Source organism: Ovis aries, chromosome 5 (assembly GCF_016772045.2).
Source record: "Ovis aries strain OAR_USU_Benz2616 breed Rambouillet chromosome 5, ARS-UI_Ramb_v3.0, whole genome shotgun sequence".
Classification (NCBI taxonomy): Eukaryota; Metazoa; Chordata; class Mammalia; order Artiodactyla; family Bovidae; genus Ovis; species Ovis aries.
This window is the reverse complement of record NC_056058.1, coordinates 41,357,214-41,383,523: the sequence shown is the minus strand read 5'-3', so window position 1 is coordinate 41,383,523 and position 26,310 is coordinate 41,357,214. Positions and strand designations below refer to the sequence as shown.

The window sequence follows — 26,310 nt, the reverse complement described above, 5'->3', positions numbered from 1 at the left end:
CTTACAAATTCCAGACTGCATCCACACCTAATTCCCACCCCAACCCTGACTTCACCATGTCTGGTAGGTGGCACCCATACCCCACAGTCAGCCAGCCAGACATTTTTGTGCATCCCAGCTCTAGATTGCAGGCTGACCTTAACTTGGGCTCTCAAACCCACAGAGCTGAGCTCTGTGCTCAGCCCTGGAGTCTCCACTGCACCCCAACATTCAGCTCAGCCCTCAACTTCACTGTGTGCTCTAGTCCCCTCCCCTCTCCTCAAGGCACACTGTTTTGTACACCTAGAACCCACTCACTGCCCATGCCAGGGGCATGCCACTTAGCTCCTCCCCATGAATCTTTATCCTGTCTGGGGGTCGCAAGACCTCTGCTATTGCAGAAATATTCACCCCTAAGCCTGTTTCCAGTTTCTCCTCTTGTGGTCACCCCTTTACCCCTGCCCAGGCCTTGGCACACACTACCTTCTGTGGCCCTGGACCCTTCCATGGGGTGCAAGAAGCTAGTGCAGACCCCTGCCTCCCCAGACTAGAGGCCCAAGGTAATACTCCTGGGCTCCAGATGGTCTTCAAAGGCAGACATTCTGCTAAAAGTTAGAAGTATTTGAGGGACTTCCCTGCTGGTCCAGTTGTTAGGACTCCCCACTTCTTATGCAAGGAGTGCAGGTTCAATCCCTGGTCTGAGAACTAGGATCCCAGTTCAGTTCAGTTGCTCAGTCGTGTCCGACTCTTTGCGACCCCATGAATGGCAGCAGGCCAGGCCTCCCTGTCCATCACCATCTCCCGGAGTTCACTCAGACTCACGTCCATTGAGTCCGTGATGCCATCCAGCCATATCATCCTCGGTCGTCCCCTTCTCTTCCTGCCCCGAATCTCTCCCAGCATCAGAGTCTTTTCCAATGAGTCAACTCTTCGCATGAGGTGGCCAAAGTATTGGAGTTTCAGCTCCAGCATCATTCCCTCCAAAGAAATCCCAGGGCTGATCTCCTTCAGAATGGACTGGTTGAATCTCCTTGCAGTCCAAGGGACTCTCAAGAGTCTTCTCCAGCACCACAGTTTAAAAGCATCAATTCTTCGGTGCTCAGCCCTCTTCACAGTCCAACTCTCACATCCATACTGACCACAGGAAAAACCATAGCCTTGACTAGACGGACCTTAGTCGGCAAAGTAATGTCTCTGCTTTTGAATATACTATCTAGGTTGGTCATAACTTTTTTTCCAAGGAGTAAGCGTCTTTTAATTTCATAGCTGCAGTCACCATCTGCAGTGATTTTGGAGCCCCGAAAAATAAAGTCTGACACTGTTTCCACTGTTTCCCCATCTATTTCCCATGAAGTGATGGGACCGGATGGCATGATCTTCGTTTTCTGAATGTTGAGCTTTAAGCCAACTTTTTCGCTCTTCTCTTTCACTTTCATCAAGAGGCTCTTTAGCTCCTCTTCACTTTCTGTCATAAGGGTGGTGTCATCTGCATATCTGAGGTTATTGATATTTCTCCTGGCAATCGTGATTCCAGCTTGTGTTTCTTCCAGTCCAGCGTTTCTCATGATGTATATGCCCCGCATTGAGGTTAAAAAAAAAAAAATGGGAATCTGAGAAGAGAGACCTCACACACATACCAGGCAAGCTCCAGTCCTCCTCAAGCCCCATACTTGGTCCCACACTCAGGTGGGTCTAGCTGACGCAGTAGGGCAGAGGGCATGGACACTCTCCTGTGACAAGGTCGCTGGGACACCTCCCAGGCTCAGGCAGTAGTTCATGACTCCTGGCAGCCGTCTGTCTGCACCTCGTCCCCCACACCACAGCCCCCACCATACAACTGTCAGCAGCAGCAGGAGCTGCTGCGTCAGCCACTCACGCAGGGAGGTTATTAAAAGGAGCAGAGGGACTCATCGCTCAGCTCCCCCTCCCGCCGCGCCCAAGGTGGGGCTGGAGGGCCGGCCAGGCATGCCCAGCCAGAGAGCAATCCCCACCTCCACCGGCGTTCTGATCTGCTCCTCCAGCAAAGTCAGGTTGGCGGCTCCTGGCCTCAGCCAAGGCGACGGGGGCCCCGGAGTCACAGGGGACCCTCATCACTCTTTGCCCCCCGCCCCCACTCTTCTGTCCTAATCTGCCTTCTCTTGGTTTTATGAAGTACCTTGGTTCATTCATTTTTCCACCAGCAGTTATTCAGCGTGTACTTACTACGAGGCTGTTGCTTGGTACAGGGCTGAGTAAGTACCCACGACTGTCCTGGGTTCCCATCGCAGTGTGGACCTATACCTGTGGATACCTGTCCTCAGGTGCGCCTGCCCCGGGCACAGTGTGGGAAGTGTGTGCATGCGTCTCAGGTGTGATACCTGTATCCGTACCCGCGTGTCCCTGTGACTCAGTGTGTAACAAGGACTGCTTGTTCCCGTGAGCGGCGGGGTGGGAAGGATGGTCGCAGGGGGCTAGGACCACATTCCTCCCTGCCTCGACCCTGCTCCACGTTCTCCCCAAGGACACAAGGGGGCGCTGCGGCCTCGCAGTCAGCCTGGTCCGGGGCTCCCGGGCCCGCCTCGCGGTCCAGCAGACTGCCACGAGCACTGGCGTTGGGGGGGTTCCCGTCCCGCCCTCAGCGCCCCCACCCCACTCCTCCGCCCGAGCGCTTGGGGTGGTCGGGGAGAGGGGGATTAAAATAGCCTTGGGCGGGGGCGAAGGTGCTATTCGTGGCCGAGATGCGCGGCTTGCCGCCTGCCCGGCGGGACTGGGATTAGGCCGAAGGTCTACTTCTGAGCACTCACAAGACGCCCCTCCACAGGCCCGGCGAAGACCACCCGGCTTCCTCGGGGCAGGGCACCTTACCCACTTGCCTTGCCACGGAGACGGGGGCGTGGCCGCTGCACTCCCGCACCGAAGCCCCAGGCCTCCCCGCTGGGTCGGGCCCGCCGGACGCCGGGTCCTCCCCCGACCCCGGCTAATGATCGGGCGGGAGGCGGTAATGAGCGTCTGGGCTCCGGTCGGGCGTGGCCGGGATGAAAGGCACGTGGAGAGGGAGAGACCCCGGGGCCGCGTAATTACCGCCCCCTCCCCGTTGACCAGGCGGGGGCCGGGCCGGGGCACCTGGCTGGCGGCCGTCCGGCGGGGGCGCGGAAGTGGGACGGTCCAGGCAGAAACTCCAGCCCGCCAGCCTGGCCCAGATCCCCGGGGCCCAGAGCCAGGGAGGGAGAAGTGGCGACTGGATGAATGTGTATGTTGCCAGGTGTGGTGCACATGTGTGCCTCTGGGCAGGGGACCCGTGGGTGCAGAGATGGAGAAACAGGATCTGAGGACCATGCCTGTGTGAGCATGAAAGTGGTGCTGTGTGCCCGTGCACATGCGTGTGGAAGTGTGCACAGAACTCACGTGTATGTGTATGTACAAAGTGGCATGGAGGTGTGTGCATGCTTGTGCACACATGGAAACATTTTTGCATGGTCATTTTCTATGTGCAAGAACAGGGGTTGTGCACAGACCCCAAAGTATGTGCAAAACCAGGATGTGGAATCAGCCCAGAAGGGCTGGGTGTGCATGACTCAGGGGACCAGAACTCCCAGATCATATGTGCCCATGGCTGGTGGCATGTCGTGACTCATGACCCTGGGGTGGGCACATGCCGTGTGCTGTGTCAGCAGCAACCAGGGCCTCTAGGGCAGAGGAGGGTGACAGGAAGGAGGCCAGAAGCCCAGAAGAAGAGATTAACTGCCCACCATTTCCCACCTGCATGCGTAGGGGGCACATGTGAGTTCCCTAGGAAGCCCAGGTGGCTGCCCACAGTGAGCACAGGAGAGTCAGTTGACTGCAGCCTGGCTTCTGTTTCCCTCCTGTTCCTAGGAGGGGGCTTCCTGGTGGAGGGGTTTGTGGCCAGCACCTGGGTGGAGCTCCCTGTGACTCATGGCCCAGGAATGTGATGGCTGTCTCTCTTCTGCTCCTCATCCCAGGAATACAAAAGTCAGGCAGCTCCTGGACCATGCTAGTGACTACAACTCTCACCAACTGCAGGCTGACTGTGAAGGGACCCAGGGGACACCTGGAGGCCCACACCAATGCATGCATTCATGCATGAGACATATCAAGTGTGTGTGAAATGCAGGCCTGGTGCAGCCACTGCATGCTCATGGAAACCCCAAAGCTTCCCTGAGTAGGGATGCTGGGGAGGCAACCCCCTGGGTTTCTGAGACTGGGGCAGGGCTGTGTGGTCCACAGCCCCACTGCAGAGGCAGGAGGAGCTGTCCCACTGGAGCCCGGTCGTTCACTACAGACACGCAAAGGGGCCAAAGGACCCCTGACTGGGGCTGTTGAGTTTCCTCGGCAACATTGAGAGTGGCAACCAGGGAGAGAGCCTGCCCTCCTGGGGTAGCTGCCAAGGGCTCAGGAAAGACACCTCTGTGATCTGTGTGTCCAGGCAGATGTACATAGCAGCCTCCACATCCCCACCCCCACACCCAAGCTGGCAGACACAGGTACCCACAGGACTTGTCCTGCCTGCCGCCCATCCCCGTCCCTCCTTCAAGGGTCAGCGACTGCCTGGGCGCCCAGCTGTGAGGGCAGGCAGTGTCTGGGGTGCGTCAGCTGAGAATGGGTGCAACAGCAGCACTTCCCCAGGTCAGCAAGGGTCATAGCGAGGCAACCAGGCCTCACCCTGGAGTGGCTCCTAGGGCAGTTTTTCTCTTCTTACTCTGGGTCTTAGGCTGCTCAGGGAATGGTCCACCGTGCAGGATGAAGCCCCACTTTTTTTGAGGGTGCACCTACACTCCTGCACCTGCCCACCCCAGTGGCCGCTTTGCTCAGCTGGGCCTGCAGGAGGAAGGGTGCGTAGGCAGTGTCTGTGGCTGGGGCGTCCCGGCTTTGAGTGCCGCCTCCGCTGAGCAGCGTCTCTGAGGGTCTCAGTTTGGGCTGCCTGATGTGACCTTCAATGCTGCGGTTTTTGTCAAATAGGTCTTGGCCCTGGGTGAGAGCGGGTTCTGAGGGTCACACAGTTGACTGAGGTTGTGGTACCCAGAAGTGTAGGTTGGGGCGGGTTTGGGACTGTGGGGGGCGTTGTGTATGGGAGTCCCTGTGCTGCAGGAGAGATGAGCCTCTCCCGTGGACTGCAGAGCGGGTGCAGCGCGCGAGTGGGACTGAGAGGCGGGTTGGTCTGGGTCTGGTGGCAGTAAGGGGCCCTGCGTGGGCGTCCGGGGTTGGGCTGATTCTCCGCGAGGCCCGTGGGTAGCGTTGGGGGTGTGGGTTGTGCGCAGGGCAGATGTAGCCAGCCGTCTCCGTCTGCGGGCGTGCGACCTCCTTCCCCCAACCCCGTGGGGCCGGCCCAGCCCACATTCCAGAGTTGTTAGGGGGTGCCCTCTCCAGCCCCCGCCGGCTCCCGACCTTTGACTTCAACTCAAGCCTACCCGCAGCATCTCGGGAACCCACCACTGCAGCAGCAGGCTCCGGGGAGGGGCGGCGAGGCGGGGGCGGAGGCTGGAATGTACTCCGGGGGTGAGGGAGGGGGCCCCCAAGAGGGGGAGGAAGCGGGGGAGGCGTCGGGAGGAGGAGCCGGTGAGGCCGAGACTGGACGAAAATAGAGGGAGACAGCGGAGATGGAGACTCCGACAGAAATACGGACAGACCCAGAAACCAAGAAAGGTGGAAAGAAAGGGAAACAGAAAGACACAGGAAAGGAAAACTCAAAGGAGGCGGGGGGAGGGGCACACGTGGGTGAGGGGAACCGAGGCAGCAGGCCAGGGCTGGGGGCCATCTCCAGTCGGGAAAGGGCCCCAGGTGACAGCGGCCCCGCCCACACCTGCGAGCTGGGCGGCTCACCTGTCCCGAGAGACACCGGAGGCTCCTTGTCCTCTGCCCTGCCTGGTGGGGGCGGCCGTGGGTGGGGCTGGAGGGGAGACTCCTGAGTTGAGTCCTAGCACCCTTGGCTGTAGCTTGGCAACTCCCATTCCCAAGGTGCCTGGAGAGGAGGGCGTTCCCGCCAGGCCTGGGCGGGGGTGGCTGTGCTGGGGCACACGCCCCGTGCTGGGGCTGCTGGCGCTGGCCCCAGCGGGACACCACTCACCCTCACCTCCCCAGGGACCTGGCTTCTCCCAGCCTTTCTCCCAAGCCCCCTCAATGCCTCGTCCTTTGGCATTTCAAAACCGTGCAGCTAGCCCCAATTACCCATTTGGCCACGCGCAGGGGACTCTGGCCTTGAACAAAAAGACGTGACCCCAGTGACCTTCTCTTGCCTGCCCACAGCTGCCTCATCACTCTAGAAGCACGGCCCATCTGTGAGCCAGCACCTGGATCCAAGCCTCTGTCTGGACTTCACACCTTGGCAGCCACACCTGTCCACAACTCCAGTGCCAACCCCCATCTAAGTGTAGGGGCTCTCTGTCCGCCCCAGCTGGCCCCAGGGATAACCTCGGACCAGAGGTTTTGGCTCACATCCTCCCCACCTGGCAAAGGCTACCCTGTTCATACTGACTGCTGCCTTCTCTTAGTGGACTACTGGTCAGAGCAAAACTGAGGCATAGCCAGGCAGCGATGAGGTCTTCCTGCCGCCATGACCCCTCCTGGGTCCCCAACCTCAGAACTCCCTGCAGCCCCCTTGCCAGACATCGCACTGTGAACCAAAGGCCCCCTTCAGACAATGCCTCATCTGTCCCTTCCCAGGCTTGTCTAAGCAGAGCGTCCAGACCAGACACCTCCTGGGATGTTCCGGCCTCTGCTCCTTCCATCTGCTCCTCCTCCTTGGGGTCTCCATCTCATCGCCCCCAAGCCAGAGTTGAGGAATCATTCCTGTCGGGTCCTTGCCGTCGCCTTTTGTTTTAGGTCCCCCAAACTGACTTTCAGATGTTTCCCAAATGCACCCGCATTCACCTCTTCAGACATCTGCGCATGCCGTGCCACCAACATGGGGCACCATTTCCCTCTTCCTGTAGTTGGCAAACTCCTATTCTTTTGGCAGAGCCTCAGCCCAATTGCCCTTCTCCCGCTCCCCGCCCTGCGCTCCCCTAGCCCGGAGCTCGCGCACATAAGGTCGTGGGGAAGAGGCAACAGACAATGGCCGGGCTTGAAAGGCGGATGCACGCGATCGCGCCCGTGCGGGGGTCCACGTGCGGCACCCTCAGGTTCGCCCCCTCTTCCGTCTCAGAGCTGCAACGGTCGTCAGACCCCTGGGCGCGCCTCCCGCCCCCAAATTGCGGACGTGCGGCCAGAGGGAAAAGGGGGTGGGGGCGGGGCGCACGCCCCCGCGCCGCGCCTGCGCACTCGGCCTGGCCACGCCGCAGTCCCGCCTCCGGGCAGCAATCCCGCGCGGCTATTGGTCCGAGCAGACCGGTGATGAGGTGGCCACCAATGAGGCGCCCCAAGAGTAGGCGGGGCCTGAGCCTTTCAATGCTCGGACGGGGGCGGGCGGGGCGCCAGCCCCACAGTGACGTCAGGCCCGGTTCGCGGCGCGTTGCCATGGAAGCCGCGTTTCCATCCATGCGGGCTTCCGGGGGCCGCCCCCTCCCATTCAACTTTTTCCTCCCTGGGAGGAGGGGTTGGTTGGTGCAGGGCCGTCCCCGCCTCCTGTGATTCCGCAGCCCCTGCCTACACTGGGCCTCAATTTACCTTTCTGTGCTACCCACGCCCACATGGCCTGACCCGCCGCCTCTCAGGTCGCTGCACCCCTTCGGCTGGGCACCTCTCCCTCCTCGCCCCAGTCGCAGGCGTGTGCGTTTCAGGCCCGCACAGCGGGAAGGGACCAAGGGCCACAGCACCAACCCAGGGTGGGGTTCTAGGATTCCCGGGTATGGCTGTGACCCTCGGACCGCAGGGCTGGGCGCCAGACAGCGCCCTGAGTACCCAGCAGTAGACCAAGTGCCCCGCGCCCTGCACCGTGCAGACACAACTCCTGTGATTCAGCAGGTGCCTTGATCTGCACCCTCCTTCCTTATCCACCACCCAGCCCTGCAGTGGCCAGCTGGTTCACAGCCCTAACCTCCGGGGCGCCGGCTGCGTGGGCAGGGTTTTCGACCTTAACTGTCCCATTCCCACCTCTACCTTGTGGTTCTCCGAACCAGAGGGGAAGTTTGCGCTTTTGACCTTAAGATCTGAAGGGATAAGGTGGACCCGGGGATATTACCTTCCCGGCCTGGTTGTGCGATGATTTGGGGGTGACTGGGTGGCAGGAGGGGCAGAAGGGCCTTAGCAAGTACTCCCAGGACACTCCTGGACTGCACCTGTTCCCTTCCCCCTGGGTGGGGCTCCTGGAACTGGGGCTTAGGAGGGCTGGGTCTTGGCTACAGGAAATGAGCCTAGGGACGGTGTTCAGTAATTTAACAAACACCGCCAGTGTTCTGGACCAAATGGTATTTCTCTTTGGGCCTGGGTTTTCTCATCTACCAAGTGGGAGGATAATTAGTTCTCTTAGGTGACTGTGCTAAGTAAGGAAATACATGTAAAACGACCTTCAGTATATTATGGTGTCTCTGTCTAGCCCCAAAGTGGATGAAGGTGGGACTTGCCACCTGGCCCGGGGCTCAGGGAGCCCCAGGTGAGCAGTGGTGGAAAACGCAGACTAGGGAAATTACCAGCCAGAGCTGAGGAACTAGGAGTGTTCCTGGGTAGGGCACAACCCGAGCAAAGGCCTGGAGGCTTGATCGCAATGGTCAGGGCTGGGGAGAGCTGGAATGCAAGGCCTGGCAGGCCGAAAGGAGTCCAGTAAGGGCCAGGGTGGAGCCAAACTGAAGGGCCTTGAGTACCTGTCCTAAGGCCCTGGCTTGACCCTGGGCGCAATGGGTGTCCTGGAGACCTGGCACCCGCCCCCCTCAAGGGTGGAGCTTGGGCCAGGGGTCCTCAGGCTGCCCACTCCCGCCCCCATGCGTGGGCGGGCGGATGTAACTACTTCCCCCTTTCCGTGGCTGGGGAACCCGTGGCCCCGTGTGTGGCCAGGTTTCCCTGGAGACTGAGTCTCTGGGCTCGCCTGTAGCCCACTTAGAACTGAGGCCCCACCCAGGGCACACAGCCCTCGGGCAGCCCCGTGCCCACACCCTGCAGGACTTCCGGCCTTGGGTACCGGGAAGTGGCCTGCCCCTCCCTCCCTTGCCAGACAGCTTCCTGCCCACCCTCACCCCAGGGTGGGGAGGGGGTGTGGGAACTGCTATGGGACCCACCCTTCTCCCCGCAACCCTTCCACTCTCCAGGGTGGTGGGCTACCCCAGCATCTGACCTGGTGGCCCTCCTGGGAAAGACCACCCTCTCTCACACTCAGAACCCCTTCAATAACCACTCCACCCTCCAGGCGAGCAGGCCAGACGTACACTTGTGTTTCATTTTCTGTTTATTCCTTGAAGTCACGGTGTTTGTGTAGGCTTCTTATCCAATTTCATGTTTTCATAAAGGAAACTCCCGCAAGGTGCTGGGACACCCCACAGCCCGACCCCCGCCCCGAAGGTGGGTAATGCTTTCTGGGGAGGGGCCCTCCCAAGGGCAGAAAGAGTGGACAGTTCCTGCCTGGGGCCTCCACCCTCAGACCAGCGGAGGCACAGACGTTATTTAAAATCGTTAAAAAAAAAAAAAAATCCATCAGAACACACATTAAATAGATATCCAAGACAGCGTTTCAAAAACAAACCCGCCCCTTTTTTTTTTGAAAAATGAAAATAAAAACAAAATCCTTGACCCCTCCCCTCTGACCCCCCCCCCGCCCTCCCACCGCCCCCCCACCAAAAATGTACAGAGCTACAGTTAACACAAGATGTTCACATCTGAAACCATTAACTTTAAACACATAACCTGGGGTAGGGTGAGGACCTGGGGTTCAACTAACAAGGAGGGGCAGGCAGAGGGTTGGGGGGAGTGTTGCGCAGCAGAGGGGCGGGCCAGGACAAGACTGACAGGTGGGGGGCAGGGCCCAAACATCTCCATTATCAGTAAAAAATAAGTGAATGAAAAAATAACTCCACCCCCATTGAAATGGCCCCAATAGTGGGGAGGTCTGCCCCTCTGCCCTGGGGATGCCCCTGGGGCACGGGCATGAGTGGGGGGGGTCCAAATTAGACCAGCAGCGAACCCCCCCCACGGGGGGTTAATGCTACACAGCTTTCCCCCTAGTGGGGGTTTCACAGCTCAGCACCCCCGCCCCTCTTGGCTGCTGAAGGGCTCCCCAGACACAGTCCACAGGCCCAGATCCCTCAGGTTGGGTGGGGAAGAAGGGCCAGGGGTGGGGCATCATCCCGGACCCCCTCCCCAGCCATTTCTCTCCCTATTGTTCAAGAGATTCCCAACCACTATTGGCTCAGTCAGAAAATTAATAGTCTATAAATACCCCAAGCGCGGAAAAACGGGGTGGCGTGGGAGAAAACGCACAGTGCGTGGACGGCGGCAAAGGCTGGCGGATGCTCCGCCCCCCTTTCCTTTCCTGCCAGGAAAGGGTCCCACACCCCGCCCGCAGCCCAAGGCAGGCTCTGGCCAGCCCTCCCCTGACACGGCTTTTCTTTTCTTTTCCAGGAAAAGGTACATGGAAAAGGAAATCAGGAACAAGAGTTCGAACATGGAAGAAGAGAAGCAATCCTTGGCCGTCATGGGCTTGGTCGCGGTTGACGCGCACCTGACCGCGGGGTTCCTCGCCCGGTGGTTTCAGAGCCAGGGTTTGCGGTGGGGGCTCTCCTCTCTGCGGCCCCCTCCCCTGTCTGTAAAGTGCATAATGAGGCATCTACGTTTTTGACTTAAACCTGAAAGGAGTGGGGAGGGCGGCAGAACGGAAGGGGGGGGGCGGCTTCCTTGTCTCCGCTCTCTCTCAACCATCTGGAAAGACTGCTACATATTTGGAGCTTGGGAAGGTGGGCGGGAGGGACCCAGTGCAGGTCGGGAGAAGGATGAGGCAATGTAGGAAGGGGCGGGGAGTGTGAGCCGAATCAAGGAGGCAGGAACCCAAGTCCACGGAGAGTTTGGAAAACCATGGTAGGAACTGAAATTTTAAAAAAGAAAAAAAAAAAAAAAAAAAAAAAAAACCCACCAGAAGGACAAGGAACCGGGAGAGGGGAGCCTCTTGCTGCACCGACAGACAGCCTGCCCTCCCGTTGAGGCCACGCTGTCGGCCACCCAGGGCTAGGGCGAGGGATAGGGTTCCTAGGCCACCACAAACTCTGATTTGATGTCGGGGTTCACTTCTGGCTTCCAGACGGAGTCCTCGAAGTCAAGGCCCAAGCCAGCCGCCTCGCTGGGGCCGCCACCTCCCCCACTGCTGGTGCTGTCACTGCGGCCGGCCTTGCGGCTGGGCGGCCAGTGGTAGGGACCGCGGGCATCACGCCGGGCCTTTCTGCGGAGCCGTTTCTGCTGGAGCAGCAGCTGCAGGCGCTCCACCTTACAGCGGGTGGCTCGGTTCTCTGTCTGCCGCAGCCGGTCCCCTGCAGAGGACGCAGTGGGCATGACCCTGAGGGTCCCTTGGAGGCCAGAGTCCCAACCAAATGTGAGGACCCCCAACAGCTGCCCCTGGATATCAAGCTGCCCAACCCAGGACACTCCCTCCAGCGAGGGAGCCGGACAAGAATATCTACTGAACCTTCCGTCAACTGGGGCTGTCAGCCCCGTGAGGGCAGAGCTGGCCCAAGACAGCCCTTAGTGGCTCAGCTGTCATAAACATTAGCTGCTCAGGTTGTGTCTGTTTCCCCTTCAGGACCTGGGCTCGGGGGCCCACTTCACAATTCTGAAGGACTCGGAATGTGTCCGGAATAATTGGGTTTTATGGGGGCAGGGGGGCGCAAGCTGCCTTTGAGCAGGAGGAGAAGCTAACCCCCTCCCTTCCTCAGGCTGACTAGGCCATTCACAGTGGCTTCACCCACCATCTGGATAAGGTGCCCGAGGGGGGTGAGGAGGAAGTGTGGATGGAGCCCCCTCTGGAGGGCACAAAGACACTGTGTGCCCCAATACACACACTCCCTTCTCTACAGGCGCCTGCAGAGCAGGGCAAGCTGCAGCTGGTGGCCCCCTCCCCACCACTGGGGGCTCAGCTGCTGGAAGAGGCACACAGAGGGGCCTTGACAGACCCATGGAGGGGGGTGCAAGGGGGACACTTACCCGGGGGCTTGCACAAGCGGGCCTGGCTCAGGGAGGCCGGGGCCGCGGCCGCCAGCTTCTCACAGGAGGTAGTTTTGGGGCCGAGGTCTGGGGTGCACTGGGCGTGGCAACGCAGCTGTGTGAGTGATGGGGGCATGCCCTGGTAGTGCCGTGTGGCACTTAGGAGGTCATTGAGGATCTGCAGGATGGTCCCGATGTCCCGCCTTGGCCGCCCACTGCTATCCTGGCAGTTGGGGTGCAGCGTGCCTGTGGGGAGACACAGATGAGGACACTGCAGTGGTGGATGTGTGGCCTTGGCAGCGCGGGGTTCCACATGTACATAGAACACCCCTGGCTGACTTGGGCACGTGCATCCCCATTGGACCTGTGGCTGGCTGCATAGCCAGGCATGTGCATGGCCACCCCGGGGAGCGTCTCATCCCTCATGTGTGTGTTACCACTCATGGGGACACTTTGACACCTACCAGAGAAGGTCCCTGAGAAGACCCCCGGGGCGTGGTTCACGAAGCTCTCGATGACTGCGCCAGGTTTTCGGGAGCGAGAGGTGGGGTTGCCTCCAGTGGGAGATGTGGGGCTGGCACCAGTGCTGGCAGCGGAGGAACAGTCCATCTGCTGATGGAGGAGGAGGGCACATGAGCTTGGGGTGTGAGGGTAACCCTTGGGGTTCAGGGCGAGGGTATCACCCACACAAGCCCAGGCTGTGGGGAAAACTATGGGATTCTGGATACAGAAGACATATCTGGGGCTCTGCTGTCCTCCCGCTGCACCCTTCCCCAGACTCACCTCGGGGCAGGTGGTAGAGGCTGAATGGGAGTGGAAAGAGCCGGCTGTGACAGGTGAGGATGCCGGGGCAGGGCTGGTGGGCACTGGGGGGACACGGGCGGCACTTGACACTGGCCGGCAGGGAGAGGACACAGGGGTGGTGGTCATGCTGGGGTCCCCGCGGGTAGCGGCGGCAGCAGCAGCCAGCACGTGGCGGTGCTGCAGCGGGGCATGCTGGGCTGCGAGCTGCAACTGGACAAACATCATGTGGTCCCCCACACGCAGCGCCAGGGTCAGCGGCGAGCGGCCTGACAAGAAGTCACTGACCTGCAGAGAGAGGCCCGTCAAGCCTAGGGCCCCAGCCTGCAGTGCCCCCAGCCCGGCCCGGCCCGGCCCCCCACGCTGTGTGACCTGGGGCCTCTCGCCGCCCCTCTGTGGGTTCTGGGGTCCCTGTCGGTGCCACGGATGCTTAAATAAAATGAATCGGTATTTCCGGAATCCGCCTCCGCCAGCCCGGCCCAGGTCAGGAGCCACTGGGGGCTGTGGGGGGACAGAGGCAGATGAGACGGGGGCCTGGCCCACCCTGGCCAACTTGGTTCTTTCAAGGGGAAACCAAGCCAGAGGGGGCGGGGCCCAGACGGCATCTCTGCTCTCAAACAATCCCCAGCTCACACCTCTCCCCACCCTCTCTCTGCCTGTGCACACTGCAGGGGCTAGGCTCAGACCCCCTCCCAGCTAAGCTACTCGGACAGTGAGTGGGTGGAATTCCTGGACAAATTCTTGTCCTAACCTTTGCTTTCTCAAGATAAATATTTATCTGTCCTGGGCGGGGCTGAAGCTGAGGGGGAGGCGTTGCCTCTGCCGGCGGTGGGGGGGCCCTGACCATTCACTCTGTGGCCTTAGTCCCCCAAGGCCTCAATACAGCCCATGCAAACATGAATCTCCAACCTGGCAACCCCTTTGGAGTAGGTGAGGCGCCCATAAGATCCCATCTGCACTGGACCCCTCCTTTGGGGGCACGCCAGCACTGTGCTCTCCCCAGGGGCCGGGATTGTTGGGGGGGGTGGAGGTTTCTGAGAAATGACACAGGCCGGGATGACTCAGAACCACCTCCTCCCTGCTGGCAGCGGCTGGTGTAACCTTCCCTGCTTTGGGGGCCATGGGGAGGAGCCAGAGGAGGCAGACAGAGTGCACTCCCTACTCCCCGCAGCCCCTTCTGCATGTGCCCTCCCCAGCCCCAGAGATGCCCTTTGCAGAAAGGGCCTGGGTGGCTTTGTAAGAGTGGCTGCCCCCCCCCACCCCAACTCCACCCTGTAACTTCCTCCCAGGGGAGGGCGAAGGGGCAGGCATAACTTGGTGCCAGGCAGGGAAGCAGTGCTGGGAGCCCAGTCACTCCGCCCAGCGCCTCCCCGATTCCCTCCTGACGCAGGCACCCTGGGGCGGATGTGAACCCAACACGCCCCAGGGGCCCCCTGCCAACCACAGCACCGCCCCCCCCCCCCCCCCCCCCCCCCCCCCGCTCCCCAGGAGCAGGGAACTCAGGTCACATCTGCCCCAAAAAGCACACCCCCAGCTGGCTCCCAGCTCTCCCCAAACTCCTCTGCCCCTCCCAATGGCAGACCACCCAGCTCCCAGGGCCCCTCCTCCTCCCCTGTGCTAGCGGGCTGGCAAGGGCAGGACGCAGCATGCCGGGGAGGGGGCGAGGGCCTGGGGCAGGAGGAAGGGAAGCCGCTGAGCAGGTTCTGAGGCCGGGGGCCAGACCAGCCAGGGAGGCCGAGGATTGCCACCCCCACCCTGGCAGCAGGCGGATAGCTGAAGCCTGTGTCACCCTCCTGGGAGGAGGGCCCCACTGCCAGAAAAATGAGGAAAGGAGGGAAAAAAAAAAAGCTGCAACAAAACCGGGAACCCTGTGTGGGCCAGCCCCAGCCTTCCTCCTCATCGCCCTCCCGCGCTTACTAAATATTTTCCTAACATCCTGTCTGGGCTGTGCTGGCCCCAGGGCTGGGCGCCCCCACCCCCTCCCCTTTTGGGGCAGAGAACAAAGGCCAGAGGAAGGAGGGGTAGGGGTGACTCCCCACCCCTCTCAATGGGGTCACAGAAGGCGGAAGGAATGTCACCCAGAACCACCCCCCCCCATCAGAAATGTTAAAAAGGTTGCCCTGGGTAAACCGTAGTCTGGGCAGAGGGAGCTCCACGACAAAGCTGGTGGGGCTGGGGACGCAGGCCCCCGTGTGTGGGAGTGGTGTGAGAGCATGGGCCAAGGTCACCCCGCAGGCAGGCTTGTGAAAGCTGGGCCCCCTCCCCCATGGAGGCCACCGTGGGAGAGAAGACTCTCAAGGTCAGGTGGAGAGTGCTGGGGGGGCGGGGAGGAGGAAGAGGAAGCTGGGTGACCAGGCCAAGCTGGCACGAAGGCGGAGCGGCGCGTCCCCTCCCCTTCCCACAGGCCTCCTGGGAGCACAAACAACCCCTAAGCTCTCCGGAGTGGCTAGGCACTCCCCCGGGTGCCCCCAGGGGTGGGGAGGGCGCTGGCACGCGTCTTACCTGCGTCTCTGTCAAGCTCTCCAGGGCCTGCATCACAGATTGTTCTGGCCTGGAGGCCTGAGACTACAGAGAGAGAAAGGAAAAAGAGGAGACCCTGAGGGTGGGCCCTGAGGAGGAGTAGGGTGGGGTGGGGTGGGGTGGAGTGAGGTGGGCAGCCCTGCAGGGACAGGGTTCCTCGTCAGTACTGGAGGGTGTGCTTGCAGGGGAGGGGGCTGCCTGCTAACGTGGGGCTTCGGGGCTCGCTGCCCCAGCCATTTACCATGAGGCCCGCCTCCACGGTGGGCACGAGCGTCAGCTTGCTGCCATCCCCCACGCCGAACTCCTGCAGCTTCCCCGAACTGAGCCGGCTGAGGGGGGGAGGAAGGAAGAGGGTGAGGCTATGCCGCCGCCGAGACAAGGCAGGGACTCGGAAGCAGAGTCCGCGGGGGAGGGCTATGCTTATGTGGTAGAGACAGGAGTCCATCGCGCCCACCCCTTCCTGGTTTCCAGATCCAGGGCCCCGAGTTTGTGTGGAGGGTGGAGGTCAGACCCTGGGAGTCCCATGCTGGCAGTTCGGACCCCTTATTCCAAGGAACCCCAGTTGTGGACTGGGACACTCCAGTTGGGCCTCAGCAAGGCACTTTTTCACCATCCAGGCACAGCGCGCCCCTTGGCACCCTCCCCCCACCCCGGGGCCGCCCCCTTGTAATTCAACCACCCTGGCCTGGGCTGTCCCTGCGGGCCAAGCGCTTAGCCTTTCGGGGCTTTGCCGGGCGGGCTCCCCTCCTCCCTCCCTCCCTCCCAGGCGCAAGCCGCAGCCGCTCAGACAAAGAAGACCCTCCCCCACCCTCCCCTCCCCCACCGGGCCCCTCCGCTGGGGATGGACATTGCGTGTCCCCGGAGGCCCGCGGAGGGAGGGCTCCCCGGCCTGGAGGCGATTTAAATGGCAGGGGGGAGGGGTAGACTGCGGAGAGCCCTCGGTGGAGAGAACAAAGGGGGGCAGAGAGACGCGAGTAGGGGGTGAAACAGCCAGACGCAGAGGGGGCCGCTAAACAGATGCGGAAGCCGGCGGGTCGCAGGCAGAGGAGGCCTCCGCAGAGCACCCCACCCCCGCAGCTGGGACCCCTACTCCTTCCGGGACTCCTGCCTTCCCGTGGGGGACGCCGCCTAAGCCCTACCCGAGGCGCCCTCACAACCGCCTTTGTGCAGCGACCCCGGGCGGGGGAGGGGGCCGAGACACGCAGGCCGAGCAGAGGGCGCCCGTGAGCGCGCGGCGCGCCCCCGTCCCCCGTCTAACCGCCCCCTTCCTTCCCCGAGCGGCGCGCTCTTTGTTCCCGCCCCGGGGCCGGGGCCTGAGGGGGCGACGCGGGGGCTGGGGGCGCGCGGTACCTACGTGTCTTTGTGGAGCAGCGCCAGGCGCTCCTTGGGCACTTTGAGGCGTTGGGACAGCCGCTTGCGCAGCCCATCCACCGTCTCGTCGGGGGGCACCGACAGCTCGTAGCGGGTGCCTGTCGTGCTGTGGATGGCCAGGCTCATGGGCGCCGTCTCGGACGTCGGGCTCAGCTCGCAGGCGCCGCCGGGGGCCCCGCGCCGGCAGCTCCGGGCGCCGCCGGGCTGCGGCTCCATCCCCGGCCCGCGCTGAGGGGCTGGGGTCCGCGGGGCGCCGCCAATTCTCGCCGCGCTTCCGGGCAGGGCGGGTTGGGGGAGAGATCCCAAACTGGTTTCCTCTGCGTCCCTGGAAGCGGAAGGCAGCGAGCGTCCCTTTGGAGAAGCTCCCAGGAGTGGAAGGCGTATGAGGAATCAAAAATCCGAGTGGAGCTCCGAGGTCGCGTCGGCTCGCCGGGGCGCCTTTCTAGGTGGGGACTACACTCCCAACTCCTTTCCAGGACGGCGCGCTCGGGGAAGGGTACCAGAGAAGGGGGCGCCGCTCACCCAGCCGCGCTCAAGGATGTCTGCTACTCGGGCCGTGCTTCCCCTCGCGTCCCCTCCCTTAGCAACAGCCGCCGCCGCCGCGCCAGAGGATCTGGGGGTGAAAGTAACAGAAAAAAAAGTTATAATGTATCAACGTTCCGAGGGGCGGGGCCGCCGCCCCCTCCCATTCACTACTTACTCCGCCGGCCCGCGCTGACCAATCAGCGTGCGCCGAACGCCCAGTCGGCAGCGAGGCCCGACCAATGGGAGCCGCCGAGGCACCGCCCCACGTGGCCGCGCGGGCCCGCCCCCGCCCCGCCCCCTACCCGGTGGCCAAGCAGAGTGCGGCGGGGGCGGGGCCGACACCGCTCCGGCCTGTCCCCGCCCCCGCCCCGCCCCGCCCCGCCGCAGCCATTCATAAGGCCGGGACCCTCAACAAAGGGCGGGCGGTGAGGCGCTCGGGGCCCGAGAACCCGGGTTGGGGTGGTTTGCCGTGGGATAAGGCGGCGGCCCAAAGCTGGAAGAATAGGAAGCCGGGGCCTCCCCCTGTGCCCGTCCGGGAAACCGCTGCAAGCGGAAGCGGGACGCGATCCCCGCGCCTCGTGACTGGGTCCCAGCTGAAGGACTCGCGGCAGGGTCGGCCAGCGGCGCCCCCTCTCTCGAGAAGCGTGAAGCCCCTGTAAGGGGTGGAGCTGCGGGCGGGGCCTGCACCCCGGTGACGTGGCCGCTGCCGGACGGCCCCTCCCGCGCCTGTGCCACCTCGCGTCCCACCCCCGTCCCGCGGGCCGGGCCCGCTTCCCGAGTCGCGCCCGCCCGAGCCGTGACGTGACGCGGCGTCCCCGGCTGCGCCCGCGCGCGCCGCTCGGGGCTGCGGTGAGTCAGCAGCGCTGGCGCGCCCTCTGCCGGCCCCGCCCGGTAGCGCGGCCCAGAGACCCGGGCAGGGGGCGCCGATGCAGCCCGGGGTAGAGGGCAGTCAGACGGGACTGTGGGCGTTAAGGGAACCTAAGAGCGTGAAGCCTCTTCGTCAGTAGACTGGGGCTACACAGTCGGGGAAACAGAGGCCAGAACGGAAACTAACTCAAGGTCACTCGCGGGGAGTGGGAGTGCCCCGGGGGCGGGGCGGGGGCAGAGGTCCAGACTGGGCTCTGCCGGCAGCGCCGAGTCCTTCCCATTCCGGTTTTCAAGGGGATCCCCAGGGTTGGAGACACCTTGAACCCTGCCTGCTCGAAGAACAAAGAAAAGTAGAGCACCCTTACGAGCCTAGAATGAGAACCCTCTTCTTCGGCCAGTGGGGTCCCGCCCCCACTCACCGGGAGCGGCCTGTCCGAGGTCCCAACTGTCCTGGGTGTACCCACGTCCGGAACGAGTACGCGGTGGCGGAGCCGGTCTGGGGCTAAGCGGGCGGCCCCCGAGCCTTTATCCGCACCGCCTTCGGGGTGGAGTTTAGGCGGCCAGGGGGCGGGGGGCCGGGCGGGCGGTGACGCAGGCCGGCCCCCGCCCCTGCCTGTCGGCCAGGGCCCTGGGGCACCGTCCGGCCTGGGCCACATGCCCCCTAAGCTTCGCCCTTTTAAACGGGTGGTGGTGGTGGGGGTGTAGCCCTCCTAGAATGCCACGAATCAAGGGACACGGTCGGCAACGCTGACGACTGAGGGCACCCGCACTCCGGCCCCCGCCATAGGGTTTTGGGGTGCACGGCTAGATTTGCTGCCCCGCCCCTTTCCTGCTACCCCAGGCCCGGTGCTTCTGCCTGGGGGCGCCCGCATTGGGGAACGGGAAAGGGGGGCCTGAGTCAGCGGCCTGCATCCAAGAAAACAGGCCCGAGTCACCTGCCTGCAGTGGGGGTGCCCCAGCCAGCTGCCCTGGCCTCCTGCATCCCTTAACGGTGACCTCAGAGGGTATTTATGGAGCGATTCACCAGCTCCAGGCCTGCCCTGTACATCCGTCATTACCTGCTGGGCTTTGTGACTCTGGAGGGCAGTGACCTTTGTGAGCTCCTGTGGTATGGAGTAAGAAAATACGGCAGGTCTCTCCGGAACCCCAGGGATACAGGGCCCTCACCTAAGCCTGACGATCGACATTAGCCCATCAGGTTAGCTCACCTGCTGGTGTCCAGCCTTGGCTGTGGGTGTACTTACCCTACCCATCTTACAGGTGATGAAACCGAGGGCATACAGCCATTGGTTTGTCTGCAGCTTTGTCCCTGCAGGTTGTCTCATGTAGGAGGCTTTCTAAAGGTGACCCTGACTGAGGGCAGGGCCCTCTCTGTCCAGAGGAGGGGGACCCCGGGCCACCCCATCCACTTATCTGTGCCTCCCTTTATCTGACCCAACCACCTCCACCTCCACCCTTGCCCTGGGGCCCCTCCCAGGGCTGTGCTCCTTTCTAGGATGGAGCCAGTCCTCATCCTGCTCTCACCCAAGGCCCCCCAGCCTCTGCCCCCCACCCTGTCACAGGCACACCCAGACACTCCCAGTCCCACAGGATCAGGGCTGGGCCTGAGGGATGGACAAGAGCTTGCCAGAGACAGAAGAGCTCCAGGGAGGAGCAAGTCCACGCCAAACACAAGAGGCTTGAAAGAGGGCCCCAAGGTCAGGTGTGGGACCAGGCCGTTGGCCTGCATTCAGGGAGAGCAGGGAGGCAGCATGGGGGACGTGGGCTCTGAACCTGCATCTGAGCACAGTGGGACTCCAGGGTGGGCAGGCCAGGTGCGACCCTCAAGTGAGCAGGTGGCACTGGGTGGGGGTGCTGTGGAAGCCTCAGGTGGGTCTCCGATCTCACCTGGCTGGGTTCCTCTGCCTGCAAGGGAGTGGGCTGGTCCTGGCATGGGACCCTGAGGGTCACACACACAGGAGGGGACCAGCCCCTGCCTGGCTTTGCAAGTCCAAGCTGATAAACATGCCAGATCAACCTGCTTCAGACTCCTTCTCAGAAGACCCCTCTCACCTGGCTGCTGGTCCCAGGTTGCAAGCACACCCCAGGTATGAGGGCATCCCTTCCTGGGAAGAAAGATGAGCTCTTGGGCACCATCTAGCCTGCGCTCTCAGTAGGGGGTCATGGTCCCTGGCCCTGTGACCACTCCCACCCCGGGTGCCCTGACCCCAGGACAAGACCTGGCCTGTGCTGGCCATCCCTGCAGTCTATCAGCACAGGGGTCCCCAGGCCAGGCTCCAAGCCTTCGCCATCCCTCAGGGGGCCTTCTCTGCACTGTGGGGCCCAGCTGTGTCCCAGTCCCAGAATGCCGGAGGCAGGTTCCCTGGTGTCAGGGCCACTGCTTCAGTGGTCAGCGATGGTCTCCTTCCACAGGCCCCCTACTGTGTTCTCACTCTTATTTATAGACCAGATAAGGAGCTGGCTGGGAACCAGAAAACCTGTGCCCTAAGCTGGGGGGAGGTGTGGGTGGGGGTGGGGTGGGGCTGCACCTGAGCCCCCATGGCAGTTCCAGCCTTATTTGAGCTGGGGGTTCCTCAGCAAGTGGGGGCCAGCCGCTTGCGCTTCACCCGCCCAGAAGGATCAAGCCTAGCCAAACGCCCTCTTCAGAGCTACAAGCTGGCATGGCAGCTCCCGGGACATCAAGCCTCAGAAACAGCCGTGCGACAGTCATTCACACGGGACCATGACACAAGACTGCACAGCCCATCTGTACCAATGAAGAGCCCTGGAGTGGCCTCTCTGTCACCTTCTGGCTGCCAGTGACACACAGGGAGGCCTGAGCTTTCCCACACACTCACTTCCCTGGAATCTCCTACTGGTCTGCCCGGACCCAGGGCCAGGAAGGGGCAAGGCGACTCTTGTCGGGCACCTGAAGCCAGCTCCAGGGACACCCCTCGGTTGCAAAAAAAGGAGTGACTGGCTGAAGGAGGTGGGATAGCACTGAAGCTTCCAGGTGCCAGGACCGCCCCCGCTCAGCCACCCCACCCATCTGGGGCCATTCCAGGGGCCAGGGTGCCACGGAGGTGCCAACACCACCAGGGACTGGGCGCCTGGCCAGCTGGGGCCACCCACAGGCGAGGTGAACACAGGGCGGGGCTTCCATGGGAGCAGGCGGAGCCGGCCCCTTCCCAGTGCAGCTAGGGCAGGGCGCCCGCGGGGCACACGTCAGTCTGGAACCTGGTGGAGCCCTGCTGTCCACTGGGCAGCTCAGGCCCAGCCCACCAGCCCCAGCCTGGTGACCTTTGCCTGTCCCCACCCTCTCGGGGTGAAGGCCAGAACCCAGCCTGGTTTACTAGCAGTGCCCCCATCTCCCCCAGCTTACTGCAGACACTCAGGATGTTTCAGGACACAGCCTGCGGCCCCAGGAAAGCTGAAGCTAGCGTTCAGCGCCCTACCTCAGTGGGCAGACACAGGAAGCCAGCAAGATGCTGGGCTGAATCCGGAGCCCACCACCAAGCAGGATAAAATCACCGAAAACAAGTTGGATCCTCGGTCTTTAATATGGGTTGGGCAGGGGGCAGGCTGTCTGCTGGCGGTGGCTAGGAGCAGCGGTCTCTGCAGCAGACACTGCAGGGGCAGAGGGGTGGTGCAGATGGCAGGAGACCCCCCCCCCCAGGGGGACAGCATTCCTCGCGGGCAGGGCAAGTGTCCCAGTTTGCCCCCAGCCACCCAACCTGCCAGAGCTGGCTTGTTTCCCTGGCCAAGGGGCGCTCTGGACAGAAACTGGCACTGTGCTGCCCCCTAGCGGCTTATTAACAGGATAGCTCCCCGCAGGCCTGCTCCCTGTCAGCCTGCACCCACCGGGAGCTGGGTCTTCATGCCAGGCCATCCTTGCCAAGCTCCGGCCAGGTCTCCTGGCTGGACCAGTGTGAGGCAGGCACCGCCTACTCCAGAGCCTTCACCAAGGCCTCGTTGGCCTCGATGCGGATTTGGATCTCAGCCCGAGTGGCCTCGTCTGCTGCCCCCAACAGCTCCGACTGTGCCTTCTCCAGGTTCGCTTTGGCTGCCTGCAGGGGGTGGGGGTGGGTGAGGGCTGAGTAGGGACCCCAGCCCAGCACCTGTTCCCACCAAACCCCAGCTTCCCCCAGGACACTCACCCCCAGATCCAGCATGTCCAAGGTGACGGCTTCCTCAGCCAGTAACTGCACGGAGGAGTCAGCATTCACTGTGACAGAGCCGCTACTCACTGCAGGAAGAGGGAGCTTGAGAGTCAGCCCCACAGTCCCTGTGAGGCTGGGAGGCTGACCCTACAACCTGGCTCCAGGGTTGAAAGGCCTCATCACACAAGTGGACAGGCGGCCACCTGGTGCATCCACTGGGGGCTGGACATGGAAACAGAGACCCCTCTCTTCGCCCAGCAGCTGAGCTAATGTTGGGGTGATCCCCAGCTGAATTCCAGTGCTGGACAGGAGCCATGCTGTGGAAGATCTTTACAGAACCAAGGACCCCTTCTCCAAAAGGCCCCTGCCAGGCAGCACTCTTAGGTCTCTTTCCCCAGTCTGTCAGTCCCAACTGCTGAGCAGTTACATCCCAAACCACAATTAGACCACTACCCGTATGGGGGTGGTGTGCCCATTCGACTCACCGAAGTATTTGGAGGTGGTGCCATCTTCAGCGTGAACCACAACCAGGCCTGGCCGCAGGACCTGCAAAGTGGGCACATGGGCTGCAAGGATGCCGAAGGCGCCGGTCTGCGTGGGCACGTCCACCTGGCGGACGTTGGCGCCGTTGAAGAACACCTAGAGAACACACGTGAAGAAAGCGTTACCTAAGGCCAGTCCCTCAAGGCCCAGTAGTCGGTGTCCTCCGTAGTTAACTAGAACAAGACTGACAGCTGCGGGGGTGGAGGAGGCGCACAGGCGGCTCCGCTGCGGCCAGTGTTTCGGAGGGGTGCAGCATCTTCCTGTACTTGAGGACGAAATCCAGACACCCTAGCCTTCGCGGAAACAGATACAGTTAAACCACCACCAGCGAGCCGCCAGGGGAGGAGACACTGAATTCGGCAGAAGGGCCAAGGGGCGCAGGTTCTGAACCCCGCGAAGATGGGTGCATGTCGAAATAGGGGCTGAGGGCAGGCGACCCGAGAACTGGGGGCTCGGATCCCAGACCACAGGTCCGGAATGCCGGTGGTCTCCGACCCGAAGGGGCTCGGATCCCGGACCAAATGGAGGAGGGGCGAGGGTCTGGAACGGGGGTCTCCGACCTGAGGGTTGGGAGTTCGCATCCCGGATCACACGGAGGAGGGTTGCGGGTCTGGAGTGGGAGTCGCCGACCTGAGGACTAGGGGCTCGGATCTTGGGCCACATGGGGGAGGGGTCCAGAATGGGGTCCCGAGCACCGCGAGCGTCCGAACCTGCGTGGGTGAGGCGAAGGTGAAGGACATCTGTCCCGGACCCGCGGCAGGGGCCTGAGCAGGGGCGGCCTCGGCGTAGGCGCGGACCTGGCGTACGAGGCGGCCCAAACCCGGACGGCGGAGCAACGCGGAGGGCAGCATGACGGTTGGCGGACAGCGGAAGGCAACGCGGAGGCGAGCTTACTCTTGTTAAACGCGAGCGGCCTGGAGGGCGAGGAGGACGACGCGAGAGGAATTCTGGGAGAAGGATCCTGGTGAGAGCGCACGCGCGAACTACGACTCGCGGCGCGCTGCCCGCGATGCTGAAGACGAAGAACCACCTGGGCGCGTGGCATGCTGGGGATTGTAGTTTCCTTCCGGCGAGCGCTCCTAGCCCGGTGGTACAGTGAGGGAGATCGGTTACATGGCTCTGCATCCTGAGGACCAGAAGCCTGCGCGGAGAAGTTACGGAAACACTTAATTCAAGATTTGGGGGACGCTCGTTGGATGTCAGGCTCTGGGGAGACATCAAGGAAATAGCGAGATTCCTGCTCTAGTTTGGGGTGGTGGGGGCGTTTAACAGACATTAACGTAATATATGAGCGTCCGAGGTGGCAATAGTGGTAAAGAACCTGCCTGCCAATGCAGGAGACGCAGGTTCGACCTTTGGGTGGGGAAGATCCCCTGGAGGAGGCACGGCAACCAGTCCCAGTATTCTTGCCGAGACAATCCCGTGGAGAGAGAAACCTGGTGGTCCATAGGGTCGCAAAGAATCGGACTCGACTGAAAAGACTTAGCACGCGCGCAACATAGTTTATAAGTTGTGCAGCACGTTAGGAAGTAACAAATACATAAAAATAACAAAGGGGCGAGGGCCGGATAGAACAGGCTGTGACTGTGGGAGGTGCAGGCGGCGAACGAGGGGCGGCATCCCAGGTAGAGAGTGTCCAGCTCCCGCACACGTCCAGCGGGAACCTCTTGGCTGTAACCCTAAGGGCGCCGGCAGAGGGCGCACTGCGCCCAGAGGTGCGCTCCCCGCGGCCCCGCCCGGCCACCGCCCCCGCGCGCTGCTGACGCAGGGGCGCGTGCGCGAGGGCGGCCCAGGGCTGCGCTGCCGTCACCGCGGCCCGCACCGCCTCGCTCGCGGCGCTGACGTCACCGCTCCGCCCCCGCGCTCCGGCGGGTCGTCTCCAGGGGTTGGGTCCTAGCCCCCACCTTGGGCTCCGGGCAAACGCGATGTCGCGGGGCTTGGGCTTACATCGGGAAGAGCCTTGGCTGAGGAGCGGACGGATGCAGAGCGCAGGGGAGAGGTGTCACACCTGGGCCCGTGGCTGCGCAGGTGCTGTGTCCAAAAGAGGCTCCCACACCAGGGAGGCCCGAGGCCTGGGGCCCAGACCCCCGCCAGACCCTCTAGACCAGCGCTGTTAAGGGCTCCTAGGGAGTTGGTCCCTATGCGTTGGGCATCCTAGCCCTAGTTGGATGTTCGCAGAGGGAACCTGTACTCTGATTTCTTGGGGGTGCGTCCTGTCCACATGCTTCTCGGAGCTCTGGATCCTACTGGAATGGGGGCCTATTCTAATCCGCGCCTCAAACCCATCTACTGGACAGGTCTCTAATTCCCCTTCCAGAGTTGCCAAGGGGACAGGGCTACCTGTTATCTAGGTCCCAAACCTGGGGTTATCCTGGAATTCTCAGCTGGACCGGTCAACAAGGGTCCTCCACCCAGCTTTGCCACTGCAGCCATTACTGGCTTGGATGGCCCCACGGCTCCTTCCTGGCCTCACCACAGTGCCTTGTCCACGCACAGCCAAGAGGGACAATATCACTCCTGTCTTGGGAACCACAAACTGGCTTTCCCCTGCTCCTCGGGCATGTTCGTCTTCAGCCCACACACTCTGGGATCTCAGGGACTTCGCACATGCATTTCACACGTGCCCAGAGCCAGCCTTCCTGGGTAGTTGTCCCCCTGACTGCCCCTTGTCCTCCTTTGGCAGTGTTCCCCTTTCATCCACTGAGCACGCATGTTCCCTCCACTGTGCTCCCCCCGGGGATATGCTCAGGGACCCAACACAAATAAACTCTTGCTCTGGGAGGTCAGGAGGCAGAGGTGAGCAGGGACACAACACACAGGAACGACAGGCAACGACATGCAGGGCCTCGAAGAGAAGCTAAGTGTAGCAGGGCATGGGAACATGGGGTGGGAGTAAGAGCTGAAGGAAGCAAGGCAGGGAGCAGGTTGTTCAGGCCTGGCAGCTGCCAGTACACAAGCCCTGAGGTCGGAATGGTCCTTCCACTTTCACTGCACAGGAAAGCGGAGCCATTGAGCTGTATTGAACACAAGGCCGGGCAAATGGATGGGACCCCAGCCAGGCTGGTGGTAGCTTGATGACCTTAGCATCTAGAAGGATGATGCATAGCTGTCTGAGAAAGAGCAGCTTTGGGGCTGACTTGACATCGAGTTTCAGCAGGGTAGTCCTGTTTGGTGGCACTCACAATAGGTTGGGTTCCATTATCTCTACTAGTCTTAACAAGGCGAGTCTGACAGTGCAGCCCACACAAGGGAAGAAAGATGGACCCGTGCCCCGGAGCTCCCTGGCTGTGTACCCAATAGGCTCCCAAACTGGGAAAGCCATCGACGAGGAGTCTGTGCACCCCCAGGATACTGGGCTAGGGGGAGTCGTGCGCCCCAGGATCAACACCCCTTTGATTCCCCCGTCCCCTGGGATCCAGGGGAAGGGTCGAGGAATCGTGCGCCGTGGACCTGGAACGGAGATTCAGCTGCCTCTGGAGAAGGCGGCTCCGCCTGGGGAGGGGGCGCCCGGGAGCGT

General features: G+C 62.2%; 2 protein-coding genes across 7 annotated transcripts; both read right to left on the bottom strand.

Moving 5' to 3' along the window:
- Positions 1-9,271: 9,271 nt before the first annotated feature.
- MIDN (midnolin) lies at positions 9,272-18,609 on the bottom strand. 6 transcript variants are annotated; one of them, XM_042250473.1, is made up of 10 exons: positions 18,477-18,609; positions 17,242-17,332; positions 16,703-17,044; positions 15,590-15,677; positions 15,331-15,393; positions 13,201-13,329; positions 12,811-13,116; positions 12,492-12,639; positions 12,028-12,273; positions 9,272-11,357 (listed from the first exon to the last, which is right to left on the bottom strand). In XM_042250473.1, exons 3-10 carry the CDS (start codon positions 16,933-16,935, stop codon positions 11,080-11,082), a joined length of 1,491 nt encoding a protein of 496 aa, XP_042106407.1. In that variant the 5' UTR covers positions 16,936-17,044; positions 17,242-17,332; positions 18,477-18,609; the 3' UTR covers positions 9,272-11,079. The 6 variants fall into 6 exon arrangements, with proteins under 6 accessions (XP_042106407.1, XP_027825979.1, XP_042106405.1 ...); XM_027970178.2 differs by having other exon boundaries at positions 16,703-17,332; XM_042250471.1 differs by having other exon boundaries at positions 16,703-17,332; positions 18,531-18,609.
- Positions 18,610-21,631: 3,022 nt separating this feature from the next.
- On the bottom strand, positions 21,632-23,750 carry ATP5F1D (ATP synthase F1 subunit delta). Its single transcript, XM_004008775.5, has 4 exons — positions 23,504-23,750; positions 22,736-22,889; positions 22,248-22,336; positions 21,632-22,157 (listed from the first exon to the last, which is right to left on the bottom strand). The coding sequence occupies exons 1-4, from the start codon at positions 23,642-23,644 to the stop codon at positions 22,035-22,037; spliced, it is 507 nt and encodes a 168-aa protein (XP_004008824.1). The 5' UTR covers positions 23,645-23,750; the 3' UTR covers positions 21,632-22,034.
- Positions 23,751-26,310: the final 2,560 nt, after the last annotated feature.

What these genes read in the sequence shown, in the direction of transcription:
- MIDN (XM_027970178.2), bottom strand. Translation starts at nt 16,935, where the DNA reads ATGGAGCCGCAGCCCGGCGGCGCCCGGAGCTGCCGGCGCGGGGCCCCC. An exon ending in GGGGCGGCGAGAGGCCCCAG is followed by an intron (nt 13,117 to 13,200) that starts GTCACACAGCGT and finishes CTCTCTCTGCAG; the next exon opens with GTCAGTGACTTCTTGTCAGG. An exon ending in CTTCTCAGGGACCTTCTCTG is followed by an intron (nt 12,274 to 12,491) that starts GTAGGTGTCAAA and finishes GTCTCCCCACAG; the next exon opens with GCACGCTGCACCCCAACTGC.
- ATP5F1D (XM_004008775.5), bottom strand. Translation starts at nt 23,644, where the DNA reads ATGCTGCCCTCCGCGTTGCTCCGCCGTCCGGGTTTGGGCCGCCTCGTA. An exon ending in CCTTCGCCTCACCCACGCAG is followed by an intron (nt 22,890 to 23,503) that starts GTTCGGACGCTC and finishes TGTGTTCTCTAG; the next exon opens with GTGTTCTTCAACGGCGCCAA. An exon ending in CACCACCTCCAAATACTTCG is followed by an intron (nt 22,337 to 22,735) that starts GTGAGTCGAATG and finishes CTCTTCCTGCAG; the next exon opens with TGAGTAGCGGCTCTGTCACA.